Consider the following 14,984-nt stretch of genomic DNA (forward strand, 5'->3'; position numbering starts at 1 on the left):
CATTAGCATTGCCAAGTTTTTGAAATGTTCATTTTTCTTTTAATTAATTGTCACTGGTTTGGTGAATCAGATATCCAAAAGTCCTGGGAAAAAAGAGATGCAATAACATGTCGATTTGTCTCTCTCTATAAAAGTTAATAAAATCACCATGACTTGTGAATATACAGTAAGAACAAAATACAATATACTGTTGTAAAACATGATTGTGTATTACGAGCAAGGTTACACCTAAAAGCGGTGAGACATCGCAGCAGATAAGATGTTGGCATTCCAATAGTGCAATCCTGGTTCGATTCCCTGCTAAAGCGGATTGTTGAAAAACACTGCTCGCCTAACCAGATTGTAATACATTAGGTGGGCATAATTGCTGCAGGCCGAGAGAAAGAAACTGGCCACCCTACTCTCCTTAGTGCCGAAGGCTTAGTACAATGAGAATCTTATCTTCTCATACCCAACACTTGAATCAAGTATGGGATCACCTTAACCTTTTTAATACATTGGGTGGACATAGTTGTTAAAGGAAAGGCAGAGGAAAGCAGCTGGTCACCCTACTCTCGTTGTGCCGATGGCTGAACAGTATAAATGGAACCTTATCTTCTCACTTCCGAGTAACTGAGGCTCAGTAACTTACCTTCAAGTTTTAGCTACAGCTAAAAATTTATTTAATTTCTGGAAAATTAGGCTGATTGCAGCATGAAAGACTTTCATTGAAAGCACAGAAGCGAAAAATTAAATTCGCTAATTTTCATTATTTTTTAATCAATCAATAAATCGGATATAGGATGCATTTGGCTTCAAGGCTTGACAATAAATTGAATTATAGGCTACCTCTTTTTTCCAAAAAATTTTAGCTAAAAATTTGTCATTTACAAACTCGTTAGCACGTTTTGAATCAGTGAAATATTTCATATTATAGTTTCGGGAGAGAGTTTGCTTTTTTATACCAAAGACAGGCAAGACACAACAATAACACAGGGTTGAGCATTACAACAGTATATTACATATTTAATATTGAATGTTGAACTATTTGTAAATATGTAATATACTGTTGTAATGCTCAACCCTGTGTTATTGTTGTGTTTTGCCTGTCTTTGATATTTCATATTGTTCATAATATATCAGGCAGCCAGAGTACGTGATGCGACTTTTTGGATACAAATGCGCTTGTAGAAAAATACAAAACCAATTTACTCGGTTCGCTTTCTTCTACTAGTTTTAGAAAGTTTAAAAAAGACTTCAATTTGTTAGGAAAGTCGGCAGTTTTTTTTCCTTTTTGACTATTTTTAATCGACTGTGCTTGTTTGTTCTCAGCGTTTTGCCTCAAACTTTTAGCACTTTTAAAAAACGGCAAAGCTCAGTGAGCAAGTTGGTTAGATTGGTAAAACCCAGAGATGTTTTCCGTAACTCGAGATGTATCCTGCCAGCAAAAGTTTTTTACACTGTTTCTTGAATGTTAAAACGTCGTGACAGTCAAGGACTGCGACTTTTGCTGGCTGGAGGCTAGGAATGCATTGTTTGCCAAAACATAAGCCGGCATCATAGCCGTACGAGAACAAAGCATTTTGGGGGGGCAGAAAGTAAATTTGCCCAAATGTGCACGCTTTTATAGAAATTGCCCAAATATAATGTATGCGGTGTATGATAACTATCCCTGATGATAACAGTGAAAAAGTAACATAACAAGATCACCAGCAGTGGCGTAGCCAGTAATTTTGAAAGGGTGGGGGTTGAGGGCGTGTTTCGCTTATGACGACACCCAGCAGTGGGAGGGTCTGGGGGGCCTCCCCCAGAAAATTTTGAAAAATTACTTTGAATTTGGTGCATTCTGAGAGCATTTTCAACAAAAATGTGGTTATGAATATTCCTGTAAAATGATGCTGTCCGGTGGCATAGCAAAAGGATAAGATCATGTTTTCTTCGGTATTTTTCAGAAATAAAGCTACAATTCTCTATGTTTTCTTGTTGCTAATTCCTGGCTGAGATATTTGAATGCTTGGTAATGGCAAAACTCGCTCTTTGCAATACCCCCCCCCCCCCCCCCCTTGGCTACGCCACTGATCACCAGCTAGCTAGAACTTCTTACCAAAGTATTCAAGATAGAACAAATGAATTCATCTTTGAAGAGCATGGTAAGTAGGAGTAACAAATATTGTTTTACACACCACAAATAATAAACAAGGCCACTTAAATATTCAGTTGTGATGTCATAAAAGACTCAGAAAAATAAACATTGCAGGAAACCGGCTCAGGGTGATCATGAGGATTCAGAAAAAAGTACATAACAATAGAGAAATTATAATTAAATGTAATAAAACACAGACATACTACTTCTGTTCAAATAAACTTTGTTCAATCAATTAAAGTAGTTTTGATGATACGAATTTTAGTACAAAAATAAAAAGGTCTGGCAGCACTACTTCTAAAAATATAGTTATGCTAGGTAATTTGATGACAAAAATAACTAAGTTTAATATATTCTAAGTTTGCATACAGACAGTGACGTAGGATTCAAAGAACCCAATTAGCCTAACAGTTCGTATTTACATTGATTCAATGTCTGAATATTGAATAATATTCAATCATCGGATTTGCAGAAGGCGTCGTTGGATTTTCAAAAAATCGCCGAATAGGAAACTCGCCGAAAAAGGCTCTGGCCGAATAGGGAACTCGCCGAATAGTAGCAGAACCTTTTTATAAAAGTAACCAAACAAAGCTAAGCAACACCTTAACATTACAGTACTTTTAACAGGTATATATAACATGTTTTTGTTAAATGTTGTGGTGGTGTTGCTTAGCTATGTCCATTTATGGTTGAAAAAGTACTGTGACCTCCTCACCCGAATTGTTTTGTAAAAGTACCGGTAGGCTATTCACCAGATTTATATAAATTCATATTTTGTAGTTGCCCAAATCAAGATGATGCATTTATGGATATTATGAAAAAAATTAAAGACTTTGTACATTTTGATGCGAGGCAACTGCATCATGCCAATTTGGGCAGTTTTATAAATAGACTATGATCAGATAATTTCATATTTTTTGTTGCCTTAATCTAAACGATACAGTTATGTAAATGGGAAAAATTAATGAATTTGTTCATTTTGGGTAAACTGCCTCACACTAATTTGGGCAGTTGCATAAACAGACAGACTAATCAGCTTCATCAAATAATTTCATGTTTTTAGCTGCCCAAATCAACACGATGCATTTGTGAAAATTAATAAAATTAGCTATATAGCAAATTTTGTGTTTTGATTTGGGCAGTTTCACAAAAGTATTAGAGACATATTTTGGTGGCTGCCCAAATTGGCATGATGCAGTTGGTTAAATGCATTTCATACTATAGTTTGATCACCATGCAATACAATACATCAGTACGGGTGTGCCAAATGAAAATTTTGCGGCACATTTCTTGTGCAAATAAGAGGCTGTACTTAGTTTGATAGGTAAAAGATATTAATTTATAGTTTTTCTTAATTCATGCAATTTTGTAGCTTTTTATATAGCAATTTTTGCCCTAATAATTTTAAGATTTTGCCCGGATTCGCGACGTTTTAAAACAACAGGGGGGGCGGCTGCCCTCCCTGCCCCCCTGGCTCGTACGGCTATGGCCGGCATTGAACGAGGTGGTCAACAACATTTGGAAAAGGTGTGATACAGCAGGAAACGTTTCTCTAAATATTCTTTTCTTGAAAAACTTAAGCATGCGCAAAGTCATGTAGTTAAGTACACTAAATAAAAAAAAACAATTTTTCCACTGCAAAATTTCCGAATGCGGAGATACTGCATCCTAGACAGTCAACATAAAACAACCTCATTTAAAAACGGTTCAATATAGTACACATATACCTACTCATCAAAACAATACGTCTACAATAGCACCTTCTTTTATTACGTCATGGCAAAATAACCAAACACTATGGCCGGCTCTATGGTATCATATGTTACCTATGGCTACTTTTTAACGGGGTTGTTTTTAGGTTCTTTCAACAAGTAAATCGATATTTGTTGCGTATATTTCACGAATGTTAAATCAACATAAAATAAGGAATATGATTTGACCGGTACCAATTGGCTGGTTCCTGGATCGTATATGCTCGGTGCTTTTGTGAGTTCAATACAAAGTAGCTCCACTTTTCGTTAGAACCAGGCTTACGCCGGTGGTTGAAGACTTAGATTAGGTAAACGAAAAGGCGAGGAAGCCAATCTTCGAAGACTATATGGACAAGGATATCTAAAGAAGGGGATACGAAAGGTTTTATTACGTCTGACAATAGAAAGGCTTCTGCTTATCGTAAATAATTATAATCTCTGTTTGTCGTAAAATGACAATTGGCACAGATAGTATTTTAATAAAGGTTGCTATGATAACCTGCATTACACCATTAGTATCAAGACTGGATACTCACTGCATGCTCATAGGCTACTGTTAATTCAACTACCTGCGTACTTGCTTTACACCTAGCCCACTGCAAAGGTTTTAAGAAAAACCCTTTAGGCTACAGGTAACCTTTCAAGTATGTTTCTAAACAAGTATTATTTAACTATGCGGTGCATAACATTTGCTAACTGTGTTTTGTGGCTGACTGTATCAGCGACACTACAAAACTTTCTGCAATTTTGAAAAGAACGGTACGTTCATTCCACACAGTACCAAATACCGCCCTTCTAGTGTCGCGAGAATAAGGCAATCGCTGTGAGCCTTCGTATCCTCTCCTTTAGATATCCTTGGCTATGCACTTTCAAACATACCACTAAGCGTGTTTCTAATAACATAGTAGAGTTGTCCTTAGAGCGGTGTTGAACCGATACCCATTCGAGAATAGTACAAAGGCTTTCACCACTTCGCTATGTTGCTATGCGAGTCTCCGACAAGTCAGCAGTTGGGGACTGAGCAAATGGCAGTTGAGCAAGTGACAACTGAGCTAACAACATTTCAACAAGTGGCTGAAGTTGGCGAATGGTGAAACTGAGCAAGTAACAACTGAGCAAGCCGAAACTTGGCATGTCACATGATGTCAGTAAATTCAGTTTATAGCAAGCGATGACCAAGCAAGTCCAATGTAAGCACGTAAATCTCATTTGCTGACTTGACAGTAGCTGAAATGTGCTTGCTGAGTTGTCGCATGCCAAGAGGTCTGCCGACCGTAGCTATGCAGGTGGTGGAAATTTTTGATGTAACCTACAGGGTTAAGCATATTAAAAATTGTAACATAGCACAAAAAAGCGACAAAATATGACAGTAAAAAAGACAAAAAAGAAAATTGATATAACTTTTTATGATGCTTATAAATTCATGCTACTTATTCAAAAATAGTCATTCAAACTTAAGTGTATGCTAGTTGGTAACTATACTGTACGGTTGTTCCAACAGCAGGGTATAAAAAAAGAATAGCCTATACGGTATTCACAATTAGAGGCATACTAAAGGAAATTTTCAAACGGGAATTAAGCATTAAAATGCGTAAACTGAACATTCAAGAATACATTTCAAAAAAAATTATCGAAAAAGAATTGTTTTCAACGGCACCGGCAAGATCCAAAGTCCAATGTCTCATTTATTTTTAATTTTTTCAAAATGACCAAAAAGTGGAAACGCTGCGAGAGAATACGTCACCATCGACAGCAATAACAAAACCCACGTTACCACATCTGATGCTTTAACATCATATCTGATATTTTGAGCAAACGGACTGATGTTTTGATGTTGAAATCTGATGCTTTGATATACATACATAGCCTACAGTTAAATCGCCCGCAGTAGAAACTATTGCCCGATCAGCTGATTGCTAGTCGATACGTCGCACGCTTCGTTGCTCACGCACATTCCCGTTTTGAAATTTCTGACAAAAGCACGCGCGGAATGCTGATCAGACCGCAATTGGGCAAAATTTTATTGAAAATCGTTTTATGGTAGCATGTTAAACACAAAGAACGTGTACAATCGCCAAGTCAGGTTTTTCCTTTAGTATCCCTTTAAAAAAAAAACTTCGTCCTTGTTAAGTTTCATCCAAGGATCTTATCTTTATCCTAACCAGCCACTAAAGAATGAAATGAAAATTTTGTTCCATGCTGTTGCAAAGTCTTGTGTCCTATAACATGTCTTCTCATGCACATAATCTCTAAAATGATGAAGTTATTTAGGTGACTTTACAATTTCTTGTTTCATTAGTTTTGATAACGTTTGTTTTTCTTCTTTTGTTTCATTTGGAGGAGCCACGAAAGATGGAAGAGACAGCTCCACCGTAGCGTTGATGTTAATTCCAGGTATGTGGATAGCGTTGTGCCAGTACACAGTCTCAGAATCCGTTGGCTCACGATAAAAATTTGGATCATCGAGCAAGACTTTTGCTGAAATTATAAAAAGTTGAAATTTCAAAAAAAAAAAATATTTTTCACTGTGTACTATTGCTCCAAACAATCTCAGATAATTTAATTGATCTTTTTTACTATGATTTTAGATCTGCAAGCGTTGCATCCATGAAAAAAGGCCATTTTTGCTATTTCGATTAGCACTTGATGATGTAGCCTATACATTACACAATGATGCTCTTCTTAACAATCCGTCGCAAACAAATCTCAAAATAAATAATAATTTAACTTTTTTTGTTTATTTATAACTTTTTAACCAGTTTAAAACAATGTTGGCTTATTATTATGCAATTGCCAAGGAAGGCCTGTGTGTGGCTCAACCGCCTGCATACTGGCATCGGACTATTCCACTCCAACGTGCACAAATGGGGGATGGCTGCATCCGCGATCTGTGAGTGTGGCAAGGAGGAACAAACCGCAGACAACACCATCTGTAACTGCGCCATCTACCATGCGCCAAATGGTGTGCGTGGTCTGCGTGAACTGGATGACGAATCAATGTAATGGCTGCTCGACACCTGCCCAAAAATCTAAACCGCGTCACCGCCATTGCCCAAGTGTGGTAAAAGGCAAAGCCCCTCGACTCCTGGAGTGGCTAAGATAGTTCAAACGAAGAAGAAAATTATACAAACATCTCAAACAAGCCAACAGTGAAAGCAATAAGATGAAATTTTTAATGTAATTTTCAGGATATCACCTATTGAAAGACATTACGTCCGTGATATTAACTGGAATAAAGTGACACTATAGTGTGATTACATTATTACCGTAGCCTACTGTTAGTTTTACGAAGCGCTGTTAGCGTAACAGCGGCTCTAGAATATCAATGCCTTATATGCATTGCTTTTAGCGCTAAACAAAGCAATTAGTTTTATGAGCAAGTTTTCATAACAAAAATTTTTGAGTATTACTTCTTCATTTTGGGCTAATGACTTTTAATCATGGATCCAGAGAGCGTGACTTCTGAGCTCTATTTTGGTTTACACTTTAGTTTCACTTTTAAACAGAATGTAATGAATATTGCAATAAATCATGACAAAGAGATTTTATGCAACCCTTGCTTTAAAAAAACAAAAAACAAAATGAAACTACCATTCATTCCAGACAGAATAACTTCTCCAACATCATCCTTTTGATGTCTGCCGTTTGCTCTAACGTGTAACGTGAGGTAAGAACAAGCCAGTTCCTCTCTAGTGTATCCTTTTATAATGAACACATGTTTCCATCTGCAAATTTTTAAAACAAGAAACATAAGGAAAACATTTACTCAAATTACTTCAGCAAGGTCACTGACAAGTTTTATGTTTTCCGTCTATGGCACTTCCAGTCATCATTCTATATAAACTACTTAATGTCTAAACTCGGTTTAACAGCTTAAAATACTTTTTTAAATTAGCATTAACCGCAAAAATGTACACTTGAACAGCTACATTATTTTGACTATTAGCGTTGAATACAGATGTTACAAATTACTAAATTAGTTACGAATACTAAGGCCTACTCTCATTTTAACTGAAATGTGTCTTCTATTAAGATTCTATTAAACTTAACATGTCGATAATTTAAATACAATAAATTTGGATTCTATTTAAAAAAAGAAACTCAACAGACAGCAGCTTCAAGCTAAATTAAAGAGCCGCATTAAACAACGACTTACTGACTTCAACACCATTCGTCATAGCACATGACTATAGGGAACTGTGTTCCGAAAGCTGGGGCAATTCGCTATTACCACAGCGAACTCGCAGCATCAGGCTAAAACAAGTCGTTAATATCTACATTGTGAAGTAAGGAACGATCATGCTGCTAAAAGCGAAACTCAATCTATTACAGTGTTGTAATTCATCCGTAAATTTAACCCCATCTAACTTCATTGAAATATAATAAGAACCATTTATCAAACCTTGTCTTGCCCAGCTTGTCAACAGAAAGGTATTTTGTGCGGTGAGTTTGGATTGACTTGTTGCCGCTGGGGTGGAATGTGCATTTTAATTTGCAGTTGTCATACTTGTGGTGTTCTTTGAAACGATTGAGGAGATAATTTCCTTTGTTTACTGTTATAAAAAGTTCTGGCTCTTCCTCTGCCGATTTGAAATGCGAAAGCACATCTTGTAATAGGTCTTTATGAAAAATGTTGAAATCTTCAAACAAGCTAAACAAAGAAAAATTGAAAATGACTAAATTTAAGACAAATTTTAAACCTTTTTAATCAAGGTCACTTTTAATGCTTTTAAAGGTTGAATGTACCAACGAAAAAGCTTTCACAAAATAAAAAAATTGACCAATTAAAAAGTCTAATTTGGAGATTATGTTTTCGTGTTATGTTCTAACCGCAAGCCGTTGATTAGAATTGCAGATTATTGATCTGCGGATTAACTACGCAGAATGTCATTCTTCATCGACTATTCAGAAGATTAGCTTAATCAACTGCTAAGAAGATCCGCTGTTGATGCATTTAAACCTTAATATGAGAAAGCTTGATAGATCTTTGAAAGGGACGTGACTACAAACTTGCTGAAAACCACTGATTTTAATTTTTTCATATCTGAATGCTCAATATCAAAACATAGCATTATGTAGTTAAAGTTCCGATTGCTACTTCCGGTAACCGGGACTTGATTCCAGGTCAGGTGATCTTATACCAAAAATTAAGAACTGTCATGTTTTATTGTGCAAAAACAACAAGTAGGCTAGATCAGGATAACTGATGATGACCGATTTACGCTCACAATCAGGGCCCGATTAACCATGAGGCACACGAGGCACAGGCCTCAGGCCCCCTGGTTTTGGGGGCCCCCATTTTTTTTTACTTTAGTACCGTAGGCGTAGGTAGTGAAAGTTGTTGTGTCAGTGTGAGCACAGTTGTTATTGCAGTGAGCAAAGTTCTTGTGCCTGGTTCGACTCTCGGGGTGTGCGCTTGAGCAACGCATTTCTGGACTGCTCTCCATTCAGCGGCACCTAGTGAATGGAATAATTCCTCGTCAACAACACTTCAACAATCAGAAAATTTCACTCTGCCAATCTCGGTAACCGGCCCTGCGTCAAAAGCCTCTACAGTGAGTCTACACGTATGCGAAACTACCAGGAATAACCTATCAAGGCTTTGTCAGTCCGAGAATAAAGATTCAAAACCAAACCAAACCAGTTGTTATTTTTGAGAAACGATTTCAAATTTTGTAACGATTGCTAAATGGAATAACGATTCCGAATCGTCACACTTTGGCGAAGTTACTGGCAATGCTAGGCAAAAGTTGAACACTGCCACTTTGCATCGAAAATGATTGCCAATAGGGGCCGCTAAAATTAGCTGTGCCTCGGGCCCCCGTGAGCCTTAATCAGACCCTGCTCACAATGGATATAAAAAATACTGTTATATCATTTGGAGACAAGAAAGTGATAATGTGGTGTTCTGCCGTATCTTATACTTTGAACTAACCTGCTCCTTTAAACAAATTAAAGAAACTGTTTGGAGAATATTTCGAGCATTTTATATTTTAAAAAAAAATCTAAATTATTAATTATATTCATTAAAATATTCAGTTTACACACAAGCCATGCAGAGTTTCAGATTCGTATCGTTGCTTTTCCTGTAGTGAACTAGCAAACGCTTTGTCATTTTCTAACCTTTCATAGGCGTCCGACTGAGGTAAACTTTCTTTTATTTCTACAGGAAGGTTGAACATTAAACTGATTGCAAGGTTTGGAATCTGTAAAGCAAAAAAGTGGCTTGACACTGCCAGTAGACTGTATTAAAGCTATGTTTCTGTATTTGTGAGTCTGCTATTTTCTTTAACTTTATAGGCTAGAACAAAATGGGGAGAGTTTATAAGGGAGCTTACAGCTGATCAAGCAAGATCAGTCTGTTACAGAAGAAAAATATAGGCTACGTTAATGTCTGATTCTGCTTTCTCTGCTCAAGAGCATGCGGCTGTGTCTTTGGCAGGACACTTAGAGGCATGACTGAAAGTGTACACGAAAATTGGCTTCCTTGCCTTCCCGTTCACTTAATCTAAATCTTCAACCACCAGGTATAAGCCTGGATACAACAAACTAAAAAATAACACAAATGTCAGTATTTAGAACCAAAATAATAATGAAAATTAACAAAATAACCAAAAATGAGTAGTGTGCTTCTACAGCAGATCCAACAAATACAAAAATCAAATTTTAAAGAGATTTAAAAGACAGCACAAAAATTATCCAACCAACTCTGCATTGTTTTTTTTTTGGTCCTACGGAAGGCTACTATTTTGCTTATTCCTGATGATTGAAGATTTAACTTATGTGCACGAAAAGGTAAAAAGTCAATCTTCTTGTCTCCAGTCAAGCTGGTTATTATTTCGTATTTTGATAAAGACACAGCCACTGTTGAACCGGCGCTTTTTCGAGCGTCATACCGACACATGAGTTCTATCTAGTCGGCGGCATAACTTATGTGACTATAGTAGGCCTATAACTTATAGGCCTACTATAGTCACGACTGTGACAAACAACTTCATTGTTGAACATTTGAAGATGCTTCATCAGAACAACCCAATCACAGACTACCATTGCAACCTTTTTGATATTATAGATGAAGGTGAACGTACCTGAAATTTTCTATTCTGTTCTCGTATTCTTTTTTCCTCAACAAGTTTGTCTCGTTCTGCATAGTAAGCAGTTAAAAACTGGGCATCTTTATCGTTTGTAAATGCACCGAGTTCAGAACTTCTACTTCTTTCTTTTTCTCGCTTTTTCCATTTTTCGGGATTTTTTTCTCGAAAGCGTGATGCCTTTTCAAGCAATGTCCCTTCGTTTCTAATCGTAAATAGATTTGTTGTGAAACTTTCTATCAGGCTCTCTTCAACTTCTTCTGCTTTTTCAGATTCAACCAAAAAATCTTCTTCTTCTGAATGGGCCATTATTGTTTAACTTTAGAAACTGAGGCTTTGCACTTACAAAAAGGTTTTTAGAAATGCTTTTAGAAAATTGTATGATTTTGAAAGTTAGTTTGCAATGTGCTTTAATTGAACAGCTCCTGCAATACAATAATTCAGTTCTTTTCAAACAAAAGCACTTCGAAAATTCCTAACTGTATTCCATTATCTGTATTTCATAACTGTATTCCATACAAAACCCATCTGTGTCTGCTTGCCCTTAAAACTATAATAATGTCAGTTTCCAAGGGCAAGACATTTAGAAAACTTTTTCGACTAAAAGGTACTTGCATAGCCAACGTTGCGGAAACAAACAAAAGACTTTGACGTTTGTACAAGAGTAAAGTAGCTCAGTGTTCATTATGGAAGGCTATGTGAAGCAAACAAGAAAACTGTGCTAGCGCACTCTGCAAACATTTGGTTTTACTAACAAATCAAATTTTCAAACGGGTGTGGCGAAATTAAAGTAAACTCAAAGTATATCAAGACAAAGCTTTTGTTTGTCACGACGATTTAATGCTCAAATAAAGATGGAAACCTTTTCCGCTTGTAGGCAGTGTTGCGTTAGATCAATCAAGCATGTGTGATCTCGTTTTTTGTTTTGTTATGAAATCTGCTACAAAATAAAATATTTATCACATAGTTTTGATGATAACGAAGTAATAATAAATTCAATCCCGTTAAAATTCAACATTTCTAGTTAAACTTGAGTATAATGCAGCTGTTCGTGAATTTACTTTGTTGGATAAATTTTAAACTTTTGCTTAATTGACGATTGATTAAATATTAGCCAAGCCTACATGACCAACTGATATTTTTTCGAATTTTTTCAAAACCATTTCAATTCAAATATCGTAGGGGAAAGCCGTGTAATATGGACCAGCGTGTAATATGGAACAGCACGTTTTAGCCCTTTTAAAAATTTGAAAACTACATGCTTCGTAAACATCTTGAAATAAGAGTTGAACTAAAGGATAATGGCGGAAAATTTATTTCTTAGTGCAGCTTTCAGAAGGCATGGCAAGGGAAAACTTGAAAGGGGTCTGTGCTATCTTATTTACAGTGTTTATGTGATTAAGGTTTGTGTAAGTTCAAAGATACTTAGGACTAAGGAAGGGTTATTGTCGTATAGTGACGTTATTGCTAGTTAATGTATGGAAGAAATTTTAGTGTTTGTTCTTTTGATTATTTCATGAGGTTGTTAAGATTTTTTTGTTTAGTGAAGTGTAATATGGAACAGGTGGTGGTGTGTAATATGGACCACTGTTCCATATAGCAACATTGTAAACAACTGATTTAGACCATGTGTTACAGCTGGTGTTATAGTGTTCTTTCTAGTTCTTGTTTACTTGTGATCTACACTGCTTAGTTCTTGGACCTGCTTCACTAGGTAGGCTATAATAGTCACTGATATGAAAACGTTAATTAAAAAGCAAATGACATTCCATATCACCCGGAGAATAACGCATTTTTTGTCTGAAATATCTTTGCATTGTTTAGGTTTACCTCTGTGTAATTTATTTGAAGTTTAAATTACTCATGCTTGTGGTCCATATTACACATGTGGTTGGTCCATATTACACATGTGGTGTGTAATATGGACCATCATGGCGCATAATTTTAAATTTGGATTGTATGTTTGGTGGTGATTGTGTTGATATGATTTTCGTGATGAAAGACCTTCACGGCAGTGGTGAATAAACCTGACCAAGAACTCTCAGTTTGTGCGTCAACCTCATGCGTAATTGCAATATGTTTTTAAGTGGTCCATATTACACGACTTTCCTCTACCTGAAGAGTCTAAAACACCATACACGCTTAATAGCCTACTATGAATAAAATCATTATGGTCTACACTCTACAGGTTTTAGTCGAAAATACTAACATCTGACAATGATAGAGAGGTTTGATATATAGTCTATCAGAGTTACTCAACAAATGTTAACAAAGATCCAGTTTGACAAGTTGAATATTTTTAGCGATCCGGTAAATAACTTACTTCACACGTAACCACGAAAGTTAAACTATCTGTACCAAACCACTTTTTTAGGTAAAATGTAACTCGACTTGAATTTCTGAGAGAGTGTTGGGGAGTCTGGGAATCGAAGCCCCCCAGCAACTAGGATAATCACAGTACAAATTGCTTCCTCCCAGTAGAAATCTGTTAAAAGAAGCCCTGAAACGTGGCAATGAGGTTATTCTTCCAAAAGCTCAAGGTCCACCATCAACACCCAGAAGGTCCGGATTCGGACCGAGTTCCGCCAGTTGAGTAGCCTTGGTCTAACTGTAACGCCTCACTAACTACAAACGATACAATAACTACAATAGCGTATAGTAAAACTTGAAATTCTAATTGTCATGCTTTTTTTAATTTTTGCAGAAGTAATCATTATTAGGCTAGTTCTGATGAGTACACAACGATGTGTTGAAAATGTTTGAAAATAATTTTACTCGTTTATTTGTCTATATTTTTTTCCTTAAATGATGTATGACAATACCATTGATGTTACTAAGTTTTGTAGGCTATGTCGGTGGCACAAAGAGTGGACTTCCTACTAGAGCTCTATAATCTACTTTCTACAGTATACCATGTCTGTCTATGCGTTGAAGACTTTATAAAAGAATGTTAATAATTGTAATTGTTATAGTTAACAGTTACTTTGGCGCACCGAACCCAATTTAGTTCCAGTTATTATACATTAATAATCACACAATTTCGTAACAGTAGCCTATAATTAACTTTTTTGGAATGTTACTGGATCCGTTTATCGCTTGATATTCAATCAAATCTTATTGAGCAGCCCAGCTGTTCCACATAAAAAGATAAATTGCTTTGGCTCATGGGCCATGAGTTGTCTAAAGGTTTGGACAAGGATGCGTAGCTAATTGGGCCAAGTGGCGACAATTTCCCGGCAACGCTAAGTTTTTGATAAAATGAGCAAAATATGCCAGAATTGTCACATATCGGTTTCGAGACGATTGCTTGGCTTAGTGTGTTCTGATGGGAGAGCTGAGCCTGATGAAAGCAATATGACTTTGGTTTTCATGAGCAGTTAGTGACCAGACTACGTTCTGCGATCACATGCGTGTTTGTTAGCTTTCTTCGTTTGGGCTTCAGGACCCTGGCCTTTAAATCTTTTATGAAGACGACGAATTACTTCTGCAGAATTTAAAATTGAAAGTTTTTTATGTAAACAACACAGAGCAGGATAACAAGTAGCATTTATAATGGTTCAGAAAGTCACACAAACAAAAACAATATTTTTTACAAATAAATGTCATAACTTAAAATTCAAACAAATTTTAGTTTTATTTAAAAATTTTGACTTTAATTTCACTTACGAAACTCGTTGAAATAAAAAAAAACAAAAACAAAAAAATAAATAAATCAAGCGTTTCTATAGATTCCATGTATCTCTAACAAATATTTGACTTAATTGCACTTTGCCATGGCCTCTAACTACAATTTATTTTGCTTTTTCATGAGTCATGGTCCTTTGTAGACAGTGTAGCTTTCTGCTATTTCAATTAGCAAAATTTCCCTTTTTCAATCATTGCAACGTCGCTAGACGTTGAAACTGTGTATAAGCAACAAATTTTCCTGGCAGGGATTATACCTTATTACGTTGCTACTGGTTATTTTCCTGGCGAGGATTATACCTTATTACGTTGCTACTGGTTATTCTCCATAGAGCT

The 14,984-nt window shown here is 36.2% G+C and overlaps 1 protein-coding gene across 1 annotated transcript; it reads right to left on the reverse strand.

Annotated features, from left to right (window-relative positions):
* Positions 1-5,864: 5,864 nt before the first annotated feature.
* LOC145780707 (uncharacterized) lies at positions 5,865-11,485 on the reverse strand. Its single transcript, XM_082592327.1, has 5 exons — positions 10,962-11,485; positions 9,997-10,079; positions 8,276-8,524; positions 7,465-7,598; positions 5,865-6,351 (listed from the first exon to the last, which is right to left on the reverse strand). Exons 1-5 carry the CDS (start codon positions 11,271-11,273, stop codon positions 6,137-6,139), a joined length of 993 nt encoding a protein of 330 aa, XP_082448453.1. The 5' UTR covers positions 11,274-11,485; the 3' UTR covers positions 5,865-6,136.
* Between the last annotated feature and the right edge of the window lie 3,499 nt (positions 11,486-14,984).

The sequence above is a fragment of the Aplidium turbinatum genome, chromosome 1, assembly GCF_918807975.1.
Source record: "Aplidium turbinatum chromosome 1, kaAplTurb1.1, whole genome shotgun sequence".
NCBI lineage: Eukaryota > Metazoa > Chordata > Ascidiacea > Aplousobranchia > Polyclinidae > Aplidium > Aplidium turbinatum.

What these genes read in the sequence shown, in the direction of transcription:
- LOC145780707 (XM_082592327.1), bottom strand. Translation starts at nt 11,273, where the DNA reads ATGGCCCATTCAGAAGAAGAAGATTTTTTGGTTGAATCTGAAAAAGCA. An exon ending in AACAGAATAGAAAATTTCAG is followed by an intron (nt 10,080 to 10,961) that starts GTACGTTCACCT and finishes TTTGCTTTACAG; the next exon opens with ATTCCAAACCTTGCAATCAG. An exon ending in TATTCTGTCTGGAATGAATG is followed by an intron (nt 6,352 to 7,464) that starts GTAGTTTCATTT and finishes TTATAATTTCAG; the next exon opens with CAAAAGTCTTGCTCGATGAT.